The 22728-nt window shown below is 36.0% G+C and overlaps 1 protein-coding gene across 3 annotated transcripts in view; it reads left to right on the top strand.

Annotated features, from left to right (window-relative positions):
* The window catches only part of smad5 (SMAD family member 5), a 31004-nt gene that overhangs the window by 6712 nt on the left and 1564 nt on the right, over positions 1-22728 (top strand). For all 3 annotated transcript variants that reach the window (NM_001346309.1, NM_131368.3, XM_005173164.4), the window contains 5 exons: positions 9130-9892; positions 13340-13597; positions 15980-16090; positions 19330-19551; positions 22441-22697. In NM_001346309.1, coding sequence (NP_001333238.1) covers positions 9490-9892; positions 13340-13597; positions 15980-16090; positions 19330-19551; positions 22441-22697 — 1251 coding nt within the window. In that variant the 5' untranslated portion in view covers positions 9130-9489. The remainder of the gene's footprint in view (positions 1-9129; positions 9893-13339; positions 13598-15979; positions 16091-19329; positions 19552-22440; positions 22698-22728) is intronic.

Below are 22728 nucleotides of genomic sequence, written 5' to 3'. Positions count from 1 at the left end.
TTTTCAATTATAAATAAATATTAATTAAACCATATAATCATAATGTAGACAGAGTATACAGACTAATGGTGGCATTATTTTTTTAATATTCAGCTTCACCGCCGCCTTAATGCCAGATTGTGAAGAGAAGTTGAGAAACAAACCTTGCAGAGCCTTTATCTTAATTTCGTTACTGCCAAAATACCCGTCATCATTTAGAGTTTATTTTAATTTGATTTGTTAAGAAAGATTTTTTTTCATTGGTGTGTTGGCCAATTTAAAGGCTAAGTGCATGTACCTAGACCTATAGAGTGCTGAGATGTTACGATGTTACAGCTGTAGGACTTTTATTTCTTTGTTCCAACTTTCAAGTGGCATATAGCCTAGTCTACGTTTGTTACGAATAAATGATGTTAAAACATATAAATGACTCATTCTTGAAAAATTGCATTAGAGCTGTGTGCATGAGCACATTTGAATAATGTCGGGCTGTAAATGAGTTCGGGCTTTATAAAGCTGTCAATCAAACTGTACCTGTCGGACTCGGGACCTATCGGGTATAATTTTTATGGCCCGATTACAGCTCTGCATTCCCGCTGCAGTACCGCGGGAACCGGCCAGATTTCTTATGGTGTGGGAGTAAATTTCTGAATAAATCGCGGGAGAGATGTGTGTGTGTGTGAGAGAGAGAGAGAGAGAGAGGTGCTGTGCGTCTCTCTCTCTCTCTCTCTCTCTCTCTCTCTCTCTCTCTCTCTCTCTCTCTCTCTCTCTCTCTTTCTCTCTCTCTCTTTCTCTTTCTCTTTCTCTCTCTCTCTCTCTCTCTCTCTGACCGCGAGCCTAAGGTCGCATAGAAGCTATTCAGTTTCTGAATGGTTTAGGCTCAAGCCAACAGTTTGGTGACGCTGTCTGAGCCTTACGTCATAATTTTTTTTATTACGCCGGTAATACCGGAAACCGGGGTAAAATATGGAGGCGGTTTGACGGTATCAAAATTTGGATACCGCCCAAGCCTAGCTCCAACCCTAATCAAACAAAGCTGATCCAAATAATCAAGGTGTTCAAGACAACTAGAGACTATTAAGGGCGTACTCACACTATGTACAGTTGCCTCGAACCGGGAGAAAGCACGCTAGTCCCCCCTCAGCGTTTCCCTCGACGGTCCACAGTCACATTACAATCGGGCCTGGGCATGCTTATGTCATCGATGCTGCGCTGTTCAGTAAGCTCTCGCTCAGCACAGTGGAGATTTCTCTAATTATATCGCTTTTGTCCTTAGGGATGCGGTGACACGGTCATATATTTCGCCGAATAGATTCGCCACTTTTGACGCTCATAAACAATCATAAAGCCCTCGTTCTGCAGGAATTAGGAGATTTGCTGATGGTGCGCAGCTGTTGTGCAAGGAGGGGTTTGTGTATTTAATAAACTATGGCAGTTTGCGTTCACTAAACAGTAAAAATGACTAATAAATCCATATGAAACGGTCCATTAAAAGTCACGTCTCGCTGTCAGTTTTGGGCTTTGGGGCGTTTTGCACTCACACACAAGTGTACCACGCCAAAGCCCAAGTGATCCGCGCTCTTCCAACCGGGCCAGGGCCGGCCAAGTGAACCTGAGCTCGATTCAGCGTACTCACACTTCTCAAACGATCCGGGAAACGGGCCTGGGCACGGTACGGATAGCATAGTGTGAGAAGGCTTAGAACAGTGGTTCCCAACCTGGGGTCCGCGCCCCCCTAAGGGGGGCGCCAGAGTTCACAAGGGGGGCGCGGGAGAGGATAAGTGTTGAGGTAGAAAAAGGCATTAAAATGCTCCACTATTATATAGGGCTGTACAATTAATCGAAAATCCGATTTCGATTTCAAACGACTATAAAAAAAAATTAATCGAGATAAACGCTTATTGCATCATATACCGCCACCTTTCTAGTTGTACACGTGTTGCTCCTAAAAGCCCGAACGAGCGCGTGCTTATGTGTGTGTGCAGCAAGCACACTCAGTCAGAATCATGCGGCCGGTCAGCATTCGCTCATTCGCACTCTGAGACGAGCAGAGGAGCGCAGACATCTAAAGTCATTAACATGAGCTTTCTAATGGTCAAATAGGTGTCAAAACGCGGTGATTAGTGATTATTTATATTAACCCTCATTTGTGTAATAAACAAACGAGTTGAGAATCAAAAGACACGTGAAAGAGAAACCAAAGAGACAGCGAGAAATATTCCCACTGCCGCCTGTTTCTATGATTATTAATCAAACAACTAGAAAATCCCCCACTAGTCTTGACTGAAGGACTGCTGTAGCTAAAGTGTTTTTCTTACAGTGAAGATGCTTAAAGCACAGTTTGTTTAATATTTTTATTCTATTGTATTTATTTCTCTTTCCTGTGCAGAGTGGAAAATAACTGTATGTATACACTTGAAGTCAGAATTATTAGCCTTCCTAAATATTAGCAACCCTTTTCCTCCCAATTTCTGTTTCATGGAAAGAAGTTTTTTTTTTCCTGAACATACTAGTTTTAATATCTCATTTCTAATAACGGATTTCTTTTATCTTTGCTATGATGACAGTACATAATCTTTCACTAGGTATTTTTAAAAATACAAGCATTCAGATTAAAGTGCAGTTCAAAGGCTTAATTAGGGTAATAAGGCAAGTCGTTGTATAACAGTAGTCTCTTCTGCAGACAATCAAAAATATTTATTGCTTAAGGGGGCTAATAATATTGACCTTAAATATTTTAACCTGCTTTTATTCTAGCTAAAATAAAACAAATAAGCCTAGAAGAAAAAATATTATAGGAAATACTGTTAAAATTCCTTGCTGTTAAACATAATTTGGGAAATATTTATATTTAAAAAAAATTCTCAGCACTAATAATTTTGACTTTAACTGATAATCGTTTTGAATAATCATGATTACAATTTTACAATTATGACCAAAATAATCGTGGTTATGATTTTTCCCAAAATCGAGCAGCCCTACTATTATATATGTATTTTTAAGTACCATATATATATATATATATATATATATATATATATATATATATATATATATATATATATATATATATATATATATATATATATATATATCAATACATATGCTTAAAATTCCAACATAATAGTGAAAATAATAAATAAATAACTTTAAATAATTATTTAAATTTTGCTCACTCACGCAATGTGCTTGTCAACGTGTCGTAAAGGCAAAATCAAAACAAAATCGGCAGAGAAACGTAAATGCAGTGATTCTTCAGAGGCGAAGAAAAAGATTAAACAGTATGGCAAAGCCTACCTAAATTTTGGTTTTATTGAAGGCCAGGACAAGTTAAAACTGATTAATTTATAGTTTATATACATATTATATATTAATATTACACAAACACACACATACAGTATATATATATATATATATATATATATATATATATATATATATATACATATATATACATATATATACATATATATATATAAAGCATATGTGTGTGCGTGAGTGTGTATTTTAATGGTGGGGGGGCTCCAATGTTTGTATATGCCTATAGGGGGGGCCCCTAAGAAAAAGGTTGGGAACCACTGGCTTAGAAGGTGTGATTTGGAGGTAGGTGGAGCTAAACTCTGCAGAGCTGTGGCCCTCCAGCAATTGAGTTTGAGACCATTGGGCTAGATGATTCTGTGAGATAATTATATACAATCTGTAATAAACTAACTTTCATTAAGATTAGGTCTGAACAATGTATCATTTGAGAATCAATATTACAATGTGTGTATGTGCATGTCATATTGCATTACTAGATTATTTATTGAGGAACCAAGTGAGCATATTATTTTACATTTAATTAAGTTTTTGTTTTTTGAATACTGTTCAGGAAACCATAAAGCACTGTATTTTTTGTTTATTTTTGCTCTGTTGTATTTATATATGCTTGTAATATATTATATGCAGATGCAGATGCACTGCTTAGAAAAAGACTTGATCATCCCAGACTCCCAGTCGATCTAAATTAAACATTTCTAAATCGAGCTATTCAAACCATTTGCTAAAATTGTATGTATATCGCACTAAAACAAAATATGGAAATGTCAGATTTATCCAAAATAGCGCAGACCTAATAGAGATATTTAAGGATAATTAAAATGGAATCTGAGATGACTTAGATTGGAGCGCTATACTGTATAATCCTGTTATACAGTCTGTTGAGAATTACCTTTTTCATGTTGAATTTATTCTGTATATTAGTCTCCCTCATTGTTTATTCACATATCCTTTTATTGGATAAAAGTACACATTTTTAAAACGCTAATTCTTAATATGTAATGTGTCTGCATTTCCATTCATTCCTAAAATGTGAATAATAATTATCGGTTGGATCAGCTCTTAATCAGACTTGGAGCAGTTTATTTAAATGCATTAGTTTCAAGTCAGGTTTAACTTGGAATATGTGCTTCTCTGCAGAATATGTGGTGTAATATCAGTTGCCACATAAAATACTTATCTCTAGGTGTTTTAAAATGTACTGTACAAGAACACCCAGCTCACTTTTGAAGTACACACAGTTTTTAGGTAGGTTATTGCTTTAAGGATGTTTTTTAGATTTCAAAACAGGAACTGCGTCAGTGACAAACAGGGTGTGAAGTTTGCACCTGCCTTCTATGACATATGGAAACTTTTTCACCTAATAGTGAGCAATTTTGTTTTGACAACTGTGGTCTTTGTGATGGTCATTGCTTGAATTGAGGTTGATTGCAAACCACAGAATTTCTCCTTTTACAGTATTAAAAAATATATAAAAATGATTGTATTTTCATTTTAATATGCATTTTACTGATGCAAGTATTTAATACTAAACTTGATTTTTGAAGATTTAATTGATTTCATTTTATTTAGTTTATCCTAAAGACACTGTCTGCTGAGCTTCATAAAGTTTTGGTGTGCATTTAACAAATTATATTAAGGATCAGTGCAACGGCAGAGACTCAATGTTTAAATGGCATTATACTTTCATTTATCTGATGAGCTGCAAAGTATGATCTGTAATTTTGGTGAAAGACAGTGACCTATTAGTTAAGTCTTGTGCTTTTAATGCCAGGGCTCATTTTATAGCTCCTGCATCTGTTGCAGAAGCCTGAACAATATAGGAGCAGGATGATCTGGGCAGATTATCTATGAACAATTCCATGCAAGTGTCAACCTTGGCATGAAAAAAAATATTTTCACCAAAACCAAAAGTTTTTATGTGTAATTAATATTTTACCATACTTTTAAAGTTGTCTATGTCTCTGTCCATGTTTTCAAACAATTATTTTTTAATTACCAAAGTCTCACAAATGCCACTTTCACATCTTTTACATCCACAATGGAGAGGTGTCTCATTCATAATGAAACTTTTTCCTCATAAATGCAAAAATAAAATAAAATCAGTCATGTTCTTTATGTGGAGCCAACTCCTATCCCTATGATTAGCATTTTTTCCTTTGGGTTGTGCAGTTTAATTCACATAATATTCGATATATAAATCAATATTCACATTAAAAGTTTGTTGTAGACTGTAAACATGCAAACTTTTTTGGTCAGATCCGTAACACATGGTTATTCTTATTTAAAATCAGAAAAATATCAGTCTGTGAAATTTTTTTAGATCTCATAACACTGGTTAGTTGTTTTGGAATATATAAACACGTTTCAATAATATGTTAAAGGGCCATGAAACCCCCCTGTTTCAGCAGGGTGTTTTCACACTTCTACTTTGGAAAAAGGTCAAGAAAGTGGGCGTGTCCAGCTCTGTTTAGGGGGGAGTGTTGGAGGAGGGAAAGAGGGAAGGTGCATAAACATTTGCATAAAAATGGGAGTGTCGGTTTGGGCACTTGCTGATTTTCACAGAGACAAAACAAACACACAGACGCAGGAGGGAGAGACTGACTGTGTTTACATGGACATCAGTAATTGAATTATTTGAATTATTAAATGGTGGACTTTAACTGCAGTTTGGAACTTTCATTCAGGAATTTCATTTATGCCCCTTGTGACAAATTAAATATTTAATTCGAGGAATTGCTGAAAGCATGTATTTTTCATGCAATGTTTGTTACAGCACGGCAAATGAGAGGGAAAAAACTTCTGCATTTCTCTGTAACTTAGATGCACTTGGTCGGTATAGCATCAGAAAGCCGCATGTGTTATTCCTGTCATAAAATGCGGCAAAAATCCTATACGACTGAAACAGTTTGATTTGTAGTGTTTACGTGTTCAGATTTAGAGAGCAGCAATTACAGTGGATCTTTCAGTCCATAATATTTTAGTGATATTAATGTACTGTAAACTTTAGTAACTTCCTTTAGCAAATCCTTTGACTAAGGTCTGTCTTTAAACACTGAAAGAGTACTGCTGACGATACAAACTAACTTTGCCATCTGAATAAACAAACAAAGACCACTGGTCGCTCACTTACAAAATTGGTAGAGACAGGAAAATCAACACCAACTGGAGCCACGTCTTTTTATTAATAGAAGACAAGCAGTGAATCCGGATTTCATTATTTCCAGATGAGGAAACCTCTCGAGTAGAAAAAATTTCTTAGACACGTATTTCTGTTGCGCATCACGTGCACTGTAATCCACACGTGAGTCCAGCTGCTCTCTTATAGAGGGAAAATGAAAACAAAACCTTCACTGCAGCAATATATAAAAGCAACACTGACGACCCGGATGTCCAAACAATTTTTCTACCACTTTTTAGTGAAATATGTGTCCTAATATTGTTTTTAGCAACGTGGGACACGTATACGACTGTCAACAGCTCAAAAAATGTGTATTGGTGTTTCGTGACCCTTTAACACGTACTTTCTCCATGAATTGATGATTTGAGTTTTTACTGCAAATGTCACATCCATAATGCTGGAATTTCTCCTATATGCTATTTAGAGATCAACTGTTGCTCTTATTCACACATTTCATAAAATTACTGATCCTCTATTCTCACTTTGCATTGTGTAGTTTTGACAGAACGAACATCGCAATGGTCAGGGAGTGGGAAGTGCTTTGAATAGTAACATTTTGTCCCAAAGAGCCAATGTGCTGATGTTTGGCAGCTGAAGAGGTCAAGGGGAAGGGATGTGGCTACAGGAAGTGTCTTTTAGAGGTCTTGTATCCTTTCTATCCTGGTTACACTTGCAACTTTTTTCAGCAGCTGTACTCGACTCCCACTTGCTCTCGCCCAGGGAGATCCCAGGGTGGGGCAGCGGGAGGCTGTTGCTTACACATCCAAAACAATGACTCTGTTGTACTTCACCATAACACATGGCAGATGGGCGCATCCTAACAGTTATCTGCAGGACTTCAGATGTTTGTGTCTGTGAGTTGTTTTTATATAACTGAATAGGTAGCTTTTTGCACACATCCTTTGGACACTTTTTTTTGTCTTGTCTAAAAATATTAAATTATCATTGTGGGCACGTATGTTAAGGTTAAATTCTTGAGAAAGTAGTTCAATTGTATTACCCAAATTGGTTACAATCACAATTGTTTTAGATCACTATGAACTGCTAAATACTTGTAGATTAATTTTTTGGATTTTGATAATGATTTTTTACTTTTTCAGTTTTCAAATGTTTTAAATCATGTTTAAATGCACAAGGAAAAGCATGTAGCCTATATCTTAAAAAAACATGGCCGGAATGGTAAATCCAATAAAAAAATAATTTTATTATGTGGGGCAATGCCACTGAATTTGGCAAATTTTACCTGAATAAATCCAATATTCTTTAACCCTTAAACTGCTGCTCTACCTAATGGTTGACCATATTTTGAATATATTAAATAAAGCCGTTTAAAGAATGACTGTTTTAAATAATGGTTTACACACACAGCAATGTTGTTTTTTACAAAAAATCAAACAAACATAATCCTGTTGCACTACTGCACTTGATGTTGGTTTTATTGTAAAAAAAAAAAAACATTAAAAGAGAATCTGAAATATTTTATGGCATACTTAAAAAAAAAAAAAAAAAAGATTATTTAGTACTCAAATTTTTTTTTTTTAAATATGTTATTGGTCTTACACTTCATATTTTCCTTACACCTTTTCATAGTGTATTCATTTAGGTACTTTTACCATAAACCGACATATTAACCATGTGGTAGAGGTTGATATGTTAAAAATTATGTCATGTTGAAGTAAAAAATGTAAATGCATTTTTTTTTTTTGATAGGTCAGTTAAAGGGTTAGGGATACTGATAGAAAGATGTTCTAATACTATTGTACAGTACAAAATATTTTACACATTTATAATAATGATAAATAAAATCATTGAAACTTGCTTATAGAATAATAAGTTAAAATAAGAAAAATAAATTCCAACTGCTTTTTCAGAACAAAAATAAAAATCTAAACATTTCAGGCAATTCAACCCAATAAAACATTTTCAGCCTGACAAAGCTAGAAATTGTACAATAATAAAGTGACCATGGCATTTTTGTGTTAATTTACAAAAACAATACCTTTGAAACTAAGCTTACTTGTATATTTAGGTTCTCCTGGACCCTCGTAATTCAACGGAAACTAGTATATCTTCATGGAATGAGTTAAACGAAGGAATATCCTGTTTTTTCTTATATATTTAGGTCATTTTAATCACCCTTAGCCTTAATGTTTGGCCAGAGGAGAAATGGTTGTGCCCAACTGAGCCTGGTTTCTCTCTCTTTTATCTATTGGTAAAGTTTTGTTTCTCTACACTGGCTTGCTTGGTTTTGGTACTTGTGGAGTTGTGCATCGATGGATTTGCTCTTCAGTGTTTGGACTTTTAGTTGTGAAATTTAAACTACACTGAACTAAACTGAACTTCAACTCTAAAAACTGGACTGACACAGTTTCAATTTACTAGAACTTTTATGTTAAGCTGCTTTAACACAATCTACATTGTAAAAGCGCTGTAGAAATGAACATAAATTGAATTAAATTAATTTGTTAATTTAAGGAAATTTGGTGAAATTTCAGGGTTAATATTTTAATTCGCACTCACAGAATTTTTAAAAATGAATTAAAATATTGGAAAATCTATTCAACTCCCTGAATTTGCTTTCATAATTAATAGATTATGCATGTTTTATTTCCAAACTGAAATCAATTTCTCTCTTTTTTTTTTATCTGCAGGTGGACTTTGAGTCCGGTGTCAGTCTCTGACCACAACCAATATCTGGCATGGATTAGTTTATAAAATCTCCTAACTGCCTGGTTGTGTGTTTCCAGCCTTGATTCCTCAATTGCCCTTTACGCTAATTCTCGCAGTAGTTGTGACCCAGTTCCTCCCCCGGCTTCACTGCAGGCCTTCCTGAGCCCCAAGTACCAGCAGCTGCGTCCTGCTTTCCACTTCCTGTCCTTGGTCCTGCAAGGCTAAGCCTGTCCACTTCCCCCCTTCCCCCCTGACATACACAAACACACACATAATCATCTTCCTGGCACACTGCTGGCCGAGGACGCTCCAGATTCGGCTTCCTGGTGCAGCCCAGCACTATGACCTCCATGTCTAGTCTGTTTTCCTTCACCAGCCCGGCAGTGAAGCGGTTGCTGGGCTGGAAGCAGGGCGATGAGGAGGAAAAATGGGCGGAAAAAGCTGTGGATGCCCTGGTGAAGAAGCTGAAAAAGAAAAAGGGTGCCATGGAAGACTTGGAAAAGGCCCTTAGTAGTCCTGGGCAGCCCAGCAAATGTGTTACCATTCCCAGGTCGCTGGACGGGCGGCTGCAGGTGTCCCACAGGAAGGGCCTCCCACACGTCATCTACTGCCGCGTGTGGCGCTGGCCTGACCTGCAGTCCCACCATGAGCTCAAACCGCTCGAGGTTTGCGAGTATCCATTCGGCTCCAAACAGAAAGAAGTGTGCATCAACCCATATCACTACAAACGAGTTGAAAGTCCAGGTAGGTTTCACTGATATGTTCAAATTACTACTCATGACATTTCTTCTGATGTTTTATCACATTACGAATAACGCTGACATATCGTGCACAGAATAAATGAGAGCACTAGGCTTGGGCGGTATCCAAATTTTGATACCGTCAAACTGCCTCCATATTTTACCCCGGTATCCAGTATTACCGTGCGTAATATAAAAATTATGACATAAGGCTCAGACAGCGTCACCAAACTGTTGGCTTGAGCCTAAACCATTCAGAGACTGAATACCTTATATGCGACCTTAGGCTCGTGGTCACCTGTTTGTCTTTTTTGTATTCTTCTAAGCGGGACACTCCTCATTCAAATGCAGACACACACACATAGAGAGCGCGCCAAGCGACACACAGCACCTCTCTCTCTCTCTCTCTCTCTCTCTCTCTCTCTCTCTCACACACACACACTCACACACACACCGCTTCCACGATTTATTCGGAAATTTACTCCCACACCGTAAGAAATCTGGTCGGCTCCCACGGTACAGCAGCGGGAATGCAGAGAGCTGTAATCGTGCCGTAAAATTTAGGCCCGATAGGGCCCGAGTCCGACAGGTACATTTTGATTGACAGCTTTTTAAAGCCCAAACCCATTTACAGCCCGACATTTTCCAAATGTACTCATGCACACAGCTCTATTGCATTTTTTGCAAGAATGAGTCCTTTATATGTTTTACCAATTTATTCTTAACAAACGTAGACTATAGGCCACTTGGAAGTTGGAACAAAGAAAATAAGTCCACTATAAATCGTAACATCTCAGCACTCTAAATAGGCCTAACTTAGCTACATACCCTTAGCCATTAAACTGGCTAACACACCAATGAAAGAAGTCTTGCTTAAGAAATCAAATCAAAACCGTAATACGCAGTGTATGAGCGACCGCCGAAATACCTGGGTGGCTAGAATGACCGTTTCTTCTGAGCTAGTGACTTGGCTTTTTTAACTTCTCCGTCAACATTTGTTTCACCTTTGCAGGGATTTGGATTTTTTCGGGTCCCGCCAGGTTCGGGCTAAGAATTTTAGCTCTAATGCAGACCTCTAGTTCATATTTACCACGTCTCCCTTCTCATCCAGTCGAAAATGGAAATACTGCCAAACTGCAGGTCACTTTGGAGCGCGACTCGTCACCTCACCTCTCCCCCTTCCTCCCTTTTTCTGACAATCACGCATACGTTTTTGTAGGCATTAAATAAAGGATATTAAATATTTTATGACGGTATAATGGTTTTGAAACTGACACGTTGCTATTTTTAGATCCCGCGGTATACCATAATACCGTAATACCGCCTAAGCCTAGAGTGCACCCTCTTGTCAATATAGGCAATACATCAGACCCCCTTGTTTTTTATGAATTCTTTTTTCTTTCTTTTTTTTTGTGATTTAAATGACTGTTTTTGTAGTGAAAATTCTTATTTTGTGATTATATACATATTTGTTAAATATTTATATATTTAATATATTTATTTATGATATCTTATTTACCATATTAGGTAGCCTACTATGTTAGGTGTGCTATCTGAAACAATGACACAAATCATAAAAATAAAGCTGCTTTATTTCGGTCTCTTGTCAAAACAATTGCACCCCCCTTCCATGTAATAGAATGATTATGATGGCGCAGGTGAGACATCATGTAAAAAAATTACTTGCAAACTGAAATAAATGGATAATTTTTATAAATATAATCAAGGATGTACCGCTGGATCATGTCTCACTATAGTTGGTAAATGTGATATTTAATTAATCTGGTCTCTTTCTAACAACTCTTCGGTCTTTTGAATCTATCAGGTAACGTGTCACAGCATCAGTACACTGCTTCAGTCTTTCACTTTCACACTTGTTCTTAGTAATTTTAGTGAAAACCTCAGATACTGTTGATTGTGCACCTTTTTATCGACCAACATCCCTTGGAAAAAGTGATTGACAGGTGGTAATTTGTGTGCAACTTTTCTTGATTTATTTATGATGTGTTTATTGATAAAACAAAGACCATGCGGGTCAGGTAGTTGAAATAGTAGGCTATACACGAATGACATTCGATCGGCCCCTTATGCAGCCGAACACTAAAAATATATAAAATAATATTTTTCAATTGTTTAACTTTTACCATCTATCGGTTACAAATGCACCCTTTCGGTTCACGGTTAATCGATTATTTTGAGCATCCCTAATCTGTACTAAACTTATTTTAAACTCAAAAGAAATCTATCATTTTATGTCACACCCCTGCTTCAGGAGAGGCCATCACTACTCCTCCATGCTCTCCTGTTTGTTTGTTTGTTTGTTTGTTTGTTTTTTTATTGTGGGCGTTACACACATATAAGGTTGAGTAATGCTGATTGGGCAGAACAAGGGTGTGCTCTCACTCTATTGGGTAGTAAGAACCACACAAAGAGGACAGTCATGCACATCTGCGCATCATCTCTTTTATTTTTTTTTATTTTTTGTCCTTGGCCTGAGAGTTACACTAGTTTGATCTGGGTTTGCTTTAAGTATAGCTACCCGAAAAAAATAAAAAGGTAATATTTTGTATTGCAAAAATGAATATATATATACATATACATATATATATATATATATATATATACATATATATATATATATATATATATATATATATATATATATATATATATATATATATATATATATATATATATATATATATATATTATATATATTTATTTATTTTTTTCATTTGCATATATTTTCATTTTCTGGATTTTTTCCGCCCAGCGTTATAGATGGTATGAAAAAACTATCTATTTAGAATAAATGTACATTACGTAACATAAATGTGTTCACAGTCACTTTACTTCTGCCCCCTGGCATTTGATAAGTTTTTGTCATTTTTTTTTTCTACCCGAGTATCATATTGCTGTATGTATGGCTGTTTTTTTTCCCCGTTATGAACACTGAACAGTATTAAAATCTTTAGACCAAATGCACGTCATTAAATTCTTATCAGTCAAATTTGTCTGTCAACAGTTTTTCTGAGAAGCTGCCTTTGCAAGCAATCAGAATAATAAATAATTGGACAACACTTATGTCCCCAGTGAGGATACGTGTCCTGTTATTTCCTCCGCATATCCAGTGGTATAGAGCGTGTTGACTATCAGATATCCTTTGCCTCTTGAGGCCTTATGATCTCTGTAACCTCTGTTGCCCTCAGCTTAGATTGAGATGTACACTGTATTGAGCTTTTCAAGGGCAGATATCGCATGTCACTCAGGAGAGAAAACACATTTCTGTTGAAGCTAGAAAACTGATCTGTTGTGCCTTTGCTATTACCTTGGAGCCAGAGGCAGCCAATCATCGTGAAGATGTCAAGGATGCTGGATACTTTTTCACCATTAATATTTAAATCAGCATGTCAGAATGATCCATTTCAAACATTGTAATTTTTTTTCTCAGTACTTCCTCCGGTTCTGGTGCCACGACACAGTGAGTTCAACCCTCAACACAGTCTCCTGGTGCAGTTTCGCAACTTGAGTCACAACGAGCCTCATATGCCTCTCAACGCCACCTTCCCAGAGTCCTTCCAGCAGCACAGCGGAGGAAGCTCCTTCCCCATCTCTCCAAACTCACCCTACCCTCCATCTCCCGCCAGCAGTGGCACATACCCCAACTCTCCTGCAAGCTCTGGGCCATCCAGCCCCTTCCAGCTACCAGGTACACACAACAACACTCGGTACTGATGGATCTTTTGGGATATTTGTGCTTGTGGCAGACTAGAGATGCTCTGATGTTTATATATTTTGTGTTTAGGTAGATGTATAAAGTAAGGTCTTAAACATTTACCTTAAGTCATGCTATGCTAAACATACTTCTACAAAATAGTAGATGGATTAAATAAAAATTCACCCTCTCCTTGTAGGCACCACTTATAGTACAGCAGAAATTATGGTGTTCAGTTTGCTACGCTTTTATGGCCGTTTCCACTGTCAAAAAGCATGCCGTACTACTTTTTTGGCACCCTTTAGAAAGGGTACCAAAAGGTGGAGCTACACGTGCAGTTGAACGCTGATTGGTTAGAGATGCGTTACGAGCTTGTGGAACTAGACAGAATGAAAACAAAGGAACCGCCATGTTTTTTTAAATACAAAGCCGAGACATTACATGGAAATACTATATGCATATAATAATGAGCCATGGATAACCCGGGCTCAAACAAACTTTGTTGTCGTCTTAATGAAACCTTGAAACCGGTTATTGTGCCATACCTAGAACAGTTTGGGAAAAAAATTTCCATTCTAATTTCTGGCTAATTTGCCGATCAGTGAACCTCTATGGCAAACTGATGAGATTTTCTTGTTGCGATCATTAAAAGATGCATGATGCTGAATGATAAACCTGTGATATAACTGTCAGTTTTGCAATGTTGATTGCTGTCCGTAAACAATGGAAATGCTAGCTAAGCAGCACACCAAAGCCCAGTGACTTCTGCTGTGTGCCCATTACTTGGCACCGGACTGCAGTCCCTCTGTTCTGTATCAGTGATTTGCTGATGCCTGCATCTGTAGGCAGGGTGCGCTCAGGCAGAAGGACAGCAAATGTTTTATAGCACTGTGGGTTTGAACTAAAGCTGGTTTTATTCATAGAAAGGGCTAGATTTAATACAATTTTTGACATAAGTTATTCGACAGTTGCATTGTAAGTAACTTTTTGTGAATCTTACTATTAATCACAGATGCTTTCAACAGCATCAACAATACTGCTCAAAAGTTGAAATGCTACTTTTTATTCATTGTTATTTGCAGAAACATGTTTTACATCAATTTGGTTAACTTAAAACTAAATTAACTAAATGAAGTATAAAAGAAATGTTAATTATAACAGACTTAAATGATAAAAAATATATAATTGACATTGGAAAATTACAAAACATAACAGAATTTAAAATGCTATTATTAAACTACAGCAATATTGAAATAGAACATTAATTTGTATTATACTTTTCAATTTTGTGTTTGAATTAAATTTAAAAGTTTTACTGTTACTATTCGCTTAAGTCGTGACATGGAATATTGTTTTTAGGTCCAATCTGCTACTCCTTTAAATTGAGAAAATATTGTATGTAGTTTGATCACTTTTTTGTTATATTACAATTTAAAGAAAATTTCTAAAATCAGTATATACAACAGTCTCTTGACTTGCTGCTTTACCAAAATTTCAGCAATTCGTTAAAAAGTAATAGCTTTATGGCCATTTTATATAAGGCATGGATGTGTATATATTGCATTTATTATTTTTGAAAGTATGACATCGCTTTGTAAATGTTTATTGGTACCATTTTTTGAGGCTCCCCGCACAGTTTGATAGAGCGCTTGGACCCGGAAGCTGCTTTGCATGACTTCATAAGTGGATTGTTTTATATTATTGTGTTTTTTATGTGTAATTTAGTGATAATGATTTATTAGTTTTTCTAAAGCAAAGTTCCAAGGCAAAACAGTATAATTTTGACCCATGGGGAAAAGACCAGACCAGATAAGCAATATGGCTGATCTTTTTTCTTTTTTTATTTGCCTTTATTGAATTTGTCTGGAAGTAGTAAGATTAATTTAACAAACCCTTTTATATTTTTCTTCTAGGAATTTTTGCCAAAAGCATTTTTTAACCTGCTTTATTTTATTAGCTATAAATTCTAATATAATTTGCTGTTCTGTGGGACATTTAGTAGCTGTTTATAGGAGAACTTCTTGGAGTCAAAGTACTTCATATGTTTATCCAAATATCAAACATCTGTGCTATGTCTAATTCACACTTTGGCAGATGATACCACAATCAATAAGGTCCTTGTTTTAATAGTTTTTGTCATTTGCATTCAGATCTTCATTATCTTTATCTGTATGACTGTACTGAGGTGGGCATTTCATGTAAAGGAGTTGTGAAATCTGACACTAAAAGGTTTCCATAAGATGTGAAGCAGCTTCCTGTAAAGAATCATCAGAAAGAAGGCTCCAGGGGATTGCAGTGGAAGCCCATTTGTTTGCAGCAGACCTGATCATCTGACTCATTTTCTCTCTCTTTTTCTCTGTGATGTCTTTTTACCAGCTGATACTCCTCCTCCTGCCTACATGCCTCCAGATGAACAGATGGGGCAAGACGGTTCTCAGTCCATGGAGACTGGTAGCAGCCTGGCTCCTCAGAACATGCCCAGAGGGGGTAAGAAACTTTTAACGAACAACCCATTCAAAAGTGATCCAAGTGATTCCCCCAAAATACAAAAAAAATTTATTAAATTATTAGTTAAAATTATACATATATAATTAATAATATAATAAAATAAGACTGACACGCAATGTATTGAATAGGACAGTCAAAATTGATAGTTTTTTCGGTGCACCACGATGCAGACGCAGACAATTCAGTATCGGTTTAGTAATAATCATAACCGGTTATTATGTACTGATGTCATTTATCACCTACACGCTCTGTTGAGAGGGAGGTGAGCGCCCGTATTTACAACACTCAGGAGCCAACTCGGGGCCAGCTCGTGGCATAGGCAGTGTAGGCAAACACTGTACATCCAGTGGGGCGCCAGAAATGAGCGCGGTTAAGTTGGTTTTGTTTTCGATATTCCAGACACATTCAGTTATAGCGGCAATAACTCAAAAATCTTACCCTAAAAAGATGTAAAGTGTGTTTCCTACAAAAAGACAAAGCTGGTTATGTTTCACAGCTGTCTTTTTCGTTTTTTTTTTTTCCTTCGCTTGACATTACGACCACTGTTCCCTTTAAGCGCTTGCAATATGCGTTTATTTGCGAGAGAGCTCGCGCGGAGCTGAGCTCTCAGTAAGGGACTGTCGGAAAAGTGCTTCTTTTTTTCCTTTTTTAAATTTTTTTATTTTTTATTTATTTATTTATTTTTGCTCCGCTCATCGCAAGCTCTCCCGGCTAAACGCATATTGCGAGGGCTTTAGTGTGTGTGTGTGCGGGTGCGTGTGTGTGTGTTGTGTGAACAGTATGCTTGTACTCAAGTTATAATACAATTACACTGCTGAAATAATACAAGTTTTAGTAAATAATAATACTATTTTACAAATTACTCTTAAAACATTACTCTGAGTACTAGTTAATTACTTTTGGAAAAAAATCTGATTTTCATTATGGGAATTTTAAGTATAAAATTATTTAAATGGTTTAATTGCTTAAATCACAAGGCTGCATTTTTTTCACAAACAAAGCATAGTCGATTTTTCCTTTCGTGACAATAAAAATTATTTTCAATTGCACTGGCAAAACTACCACATACTTTTAAGGCCATAGAGACACTTTTTGTCCATTTTAAACTATACTTTCAAGCTTTGAAATGTTTAATTAAAGTAAATGATGAAAATATTTAAATTTGGGGTTTTATTTACATATTTTACACTGTTTTTCTTATTTGCTCATTGTTGTCTTTACAATATTTTATTTTACATTTGATCTTAAACTAAAATAATTTTACAAAAAAGACAAAAACACTGTCAGTAGTAAGATAATTAAACAAATGACTTCATTTCACTGGAGGTATTGGCAATATGACGACACTACATTTCTCAAAGCAGTGTTTTAATGTTGTTTATTTTGATATATGTAACTGATTGCTTTGACCTGTAATGCCTGTACAATAGTGATGCTTTAAGACAGAATACCGCTATTATGTATAAATCACATAAATACCTCATCCAGAAACATTTCTTGCATAATTATTTTGTCGTAAAGAAATAAAGTTCCACCTTTGCTAAAATTCTGGTAGGCTAAGTTTCACTTCACAATTTAGCCGAATTAATCCGTTAGCATTGTCATGCATCGATCTAATTTTAAATACTTGATAGTTTTTGACTAAGTTTAGTTAAGGAGCAAAGATTATAGAAGTAACTTCTACTTCTAAGAGATCGCGATTTGTATATAGTCTGAGCGCACACACGTGATGATGAGATTATGAGAGGATTTGCAGTTAATTTGAAAAAGCGTTTTCAAGAGCTCGCATATCCAGTTTTAGTGGTTAACGTACACGAGTCCACTCTCATGTTAAAGTAGAGCTATAGTAAAAACACCCTAAAAGCATTATTCCAATAAAACATTTGCTTTTAAGTTGTTATTTTCCGCCACTGCAACACAGAAAGGCCTTTGTCCTGCCCTTGCGTTTCACGCAAAACTAGACAAGGTCGACTGTGATTGGTCACTTTTCATGTCAGTCAAATCCTGGTATATTTTATATATTATTTAAACTTTTAAAACGTATATTATATATTTTTGATGAAATAATGACTGCATGAATAATGGTCTATTTTTGCAGTGAGAATAGATACGATGAATCCGAACACAGATCACAAATTTGCACTTTTTTTCAGTATGTTTTCCTCTCATCCTGTAGTCTACTCGCGCCCCCCTGCGAGAGTGTCCGCGCCCCCTTCGGATTGTGGAAAGAATCAGTGATTGTTAGTTTTAAAGATAAAATGAAAATGTTTTTCAATGAAATATAAGATGCTTTAGATAATAGTTTGAACTACTTGCGCAAATGGGAATTTCAATTCGCAGTAATTGATTTCTTAACCTTTTCATGTTTTGGTTTACTTTTTCTTTTTTTTTTTATGTAATTAACCATTTCTACAATTTGGGATCAGAAGCAGTTTAGTTACAATAATGAACCAAACAATTTAGGCTTTTGTTGCACCCACTATTTGGCCCAGGATAGTTGAGTCAAATTGGGCTCAAAATGGAGTTTATACATTTTAGTTGAATGGTCATTTTAGTTTAAATGTGATGCCGGTTAATGCAGCTTGAAATTAGGTGGAAACAGAAAGTTGTCAATCTATATTAAAGTGCATTATAACTACAATTATTGTTTGCATTTCACTATTTAAGTTGACAGAGTTTGAAACCTGAGGCTTTTTCTTATCAGACTTTGCACTCATTTGTAATTTGTTGGATTGGAGGAGATCTGCCAATGTTAAGTGAAGTTTTTGCACATTAAAATGAATCAATTAATCAAGAAATAAATGTTGTCAACCCAAACCCAGCAGCTATGAACAAATAGTTTACTTTCTATACATTACATTTCAGGGAGGATTAGCAAATGACTAGTTCCCTCTCAAAAGCACTTATTGCAGCAGCCTGGTACATTGGAAATACACCTTTGTTTTGTGACAGCGTAATAAAACAATCTTGGAAACTTCGTCCTGTCTAATATAGAAAATCACACCAACAACATCTATAGTTAAATATCAGAGTCATCATGACTCAGGCGACCTGTATCGCTAACACCATTTGCTTGCTGTAATCTTAAAGTGCCTTTGGCACAGGATCCTCCTGTAATCTCTTCAGAATGTTTATCTAGCTGATGTGCTGAAGTGTCTGCGCGAGTTGAAACAATAGATGGCTACAGCTCAAGGTCTTGTTTTATTTTCCTCTTTCAGATGTGCAGCCAGTGGAGTATCAGGAGCCCAGTCACTGGTGCTCTATTGTGTACTATGAGCTGAATAATCGTGTGGGAGAGGCTTACCACGCTTCCTCCACCAGCGTACTGGTTGATGGATTCACCGATCCATCCAACAACAAAAATCGCTTCTGCCTGGGCCTGCTCTCTAATGTCAATCGCAACTCCACTATTGAAAACACCCGTCGCCACATCGGCAAAGGTATGTGTGTAGTTATTATGCACCACTACTGTGCTTTTTCACTTATTTCTGGGATTGAAATCTAGTGGAAAGTGACTTTTTGTTGTAGTGAACATTAGTGCTGGGCGATTAACTAAAGACTATCTTCATCAGGGCTCGAAATTAACCTTTTTTTCTTGGTTGCACAGGTGTTCTTAACTTTAAAAATGTAGGCGTACCAGCCAAAAACATCTGCATTCTCCCACCAGCCCTAACTGTGGTGTCTGATATTGCACAGATGATATTAACATATAACTCATTTATTTGCATACATCATTTGCATACACCTGCTTTAGGGAGAATGGATTTAGTCATTTTCATTGCGGACTTTAACCCACCGGAAGTTTTTAATCCACTTTTTGAAAAGTGTAAATAGAACAGTAGTGTAAGAACACTAATAAGATGTGACATTATTTGTAACTTTAGGTGGTTTCTGAAACAAATTCTATGTTATTTTCATTCTGTCATACAGACCTTTACATTTTCACGGCCATAGCTCCTTGTCATCTGAATTGAGCAATTGACAACTGATATTTACCAATCCATTCGCAATATGTTCTAGAGCAATGGTCCAATAGGAAGACATTGCAGGGTTTGTCAAGCGTTTTAAACCATTCCCAAGAACAGCATTTGGCGTTTTTGGTGCAAAGATGCAGTCTGCATGAACATTTTGCAGTGAAAACTGGTTGCACGTCATCAATTTTATGCACTCTCACAAATGCCCCCAAATATATTTTGAGGTTGTATAGATAAAGTGTCAGGCGCATATGCAACCAAACCAGTTGCAATTTAGAGCCCTGTTCAGGTGTGTTTTGTTAGTAAAGCCAGATCTAGTAAATCTACTACACATGCTTTCAAATGGAGCAGCATTATTTACAAAAAGTCGTTCACTGACAAGCTGTGCAATGTTCCGTTGAGATCAAAACTGATTGAGATCATTGTTTTGTGATGATAACAGAGGTTTCGTAGCTTCTTTGTGATCTACAGCTCAGTGTAATAGCGATGGCTGCTTTCGAAGTATTGCTTCATGAAGCCTTCAAACCTTTATGAATCTTTTGTTTTGAGTGGTTCGGATTGCTTATCAAATTGGCAAGATCACATGATCTTAGTAAATGTGGCTTTGTTAAATCATAACTGTTTATAAGCGTTTTAAAAAATGTAATGGCTCTCTGCTTAGGGGCGATCTATATACCAAATCTGCAAATCTACATAAAGCATCGGGTTCCCTCAGATTGCCTTCCAGTGGCAAATCAATGTTTCTAGTTTTTAATTAATCTCGTGTCATTTTTGCGAGTTTGAAGTTTTAACGAGACATTTGTAAAATGAAAAGGAATAATTATAGTTAATAGTCTTTTTTTTTATCTGTTTAGCAGAGGCCTCAGTGAAAAAATATATAAAAGTACACAAATTATACACACACTTAATATTTTATGATATTAGAAAAGTGCATTTATAGGTTCTACTTTCAGTTTAAAGTTAGCAAAAAAGTCTGTTCTAATGCATGTTTTGGTTGCATTTACACGGTTTGATCATCAAGTGTCCCTAACATTTGTTGTTTTTTTAAATGCTTTAAAACATTAAATAAGTTTGCAAAGCTATTGGTTCTATTCCTTCAAAGCTTTGAAATTTCTTTCATCACTACTGTGTAATAGATGCTGCATGTGAAAATACCATGCATATACACATTCTTACTCCTAATTCGCTTCATAATCGATATGTGAGATGATTCCATGATCATTTGATTATTAGTTATGCTGAATAAATGAAAGCAAATAAATCTTCTGTTTATAGTCCAAATTTATAAGGATTTCCTAGATTTGTTCTTTGCTTCGGATCGTTGGGAGTTTCTGCATGAGAGCTGACTTCAAAGGACATTTACTAGTCATCCTACAACTGTGCTTTCTTGAAAAGATGTGCATGACAAGTGCAATTTTGATCCATCACATTTGCAATTTAATTTTGATTTATCACTCAGCCCTAGTAAACAAAAAGCAAAAATCCTTCATTATAATAATTTGAATATCTTAAATAAATTATAAATATAAAATTCAAATCTTGAGCTAAACAATCATTAGAAATGTTGTTGTCAACTAAGTGAATTTAGACAAATTAATAGAAATAAAGTGAGATTTCTAAATCAAAATAAATGTAACATCAAAATGTTAAATGCAGATAACAGAATGGCAGAAAAGTTAATCAAAAGAAAACCATAAGCTAATCCAACTGTATCCTTGTTATAATTGTGAACTTAGTTGCTAATCCAGTTATAATTGTGTATATAATTGTATATAAATAAACACTGCTTGAATTGTTTGTCAGAAAGTGACCTTGAATGGCATCCTCTAAGGTGGTTTTCTTTATGGCTGAGTGTATTGTGATTGGCTGTCAATGTCTTTTATTCAAAAGCTCAAACAAAGCACTGAGATTTCAGTGATAATGATCTTACATGCTGTAAATCTATAGAATAGAGTAGTTATTAAATTTATATAGTTTTCATTTTCTTTTGAATGGCCCTTTAGAAGCAAGCGAATATTATTTTCTGTGGACTTACAGATGATTTATGATAAATGTCATGGTTGAATAACAAAAAACATGATGGTGTTAAATTTGTAATAAAAATAATCCTTAATTTCCACAGCTAAAATGTTCTCAAAGCAAATGTGTTTATTATGTGTTTAAAATGTGAGTACAGTAGAGACATTGTTGGATTTTTTTTTTATTTTTATGAATAACAATTACATTGGATCACAGATTAGCCTACATATATATTTTCTGATCTTGAATATAAAGGCTGATGTTTGAGCTAAAACGTTTTTCTGGCCATGATGTTGGATTTACAGTGACCTCTTGTATGCTCTGTCTGTCCCTCAGGTGTCCACCTGTACTATGTTGGAGGAGAGGTGTATGCAGAGTGTTTGAGTGATACCAGCATTTTTGTCCAGAGTCGAAACTGCAACTACCATCATGGCTTTCACCCCACGACTGTCTGCAAAATCCCCAGCGGCTGCAGCCTCAAGATCTTCAACAACCAAGAATTTGCTCAGCTTCTCGCTCAGTCTGTCAACCATGGCTTTGAGGCCGTCTATGAGCTCACCAAGATGTGCACCATCCGCATGAGCTTTGTAAAGGTACGAGTATCACCACCAGTGAATAATGCTT

Source organism: Danio rerio, chromosome 14, assembly GCF_049306965.1.
Source record: "Danio rerio strain Tuebingen ecotype United States chromosome 14, GRCz12tu, whole genome shotgun sequence".
NCBI classification, from domain to species: Eukaryota; Metazoa; Chordata; class Actinopteri; order Cypriniformes; family Danionidae; genus Danio; species Danio rerio.
The sequence above is the reverse complement of the archived record's forward strand: the minus strand, read 5'-3'. Positions and strand labels throughout refer to the sequence as shown.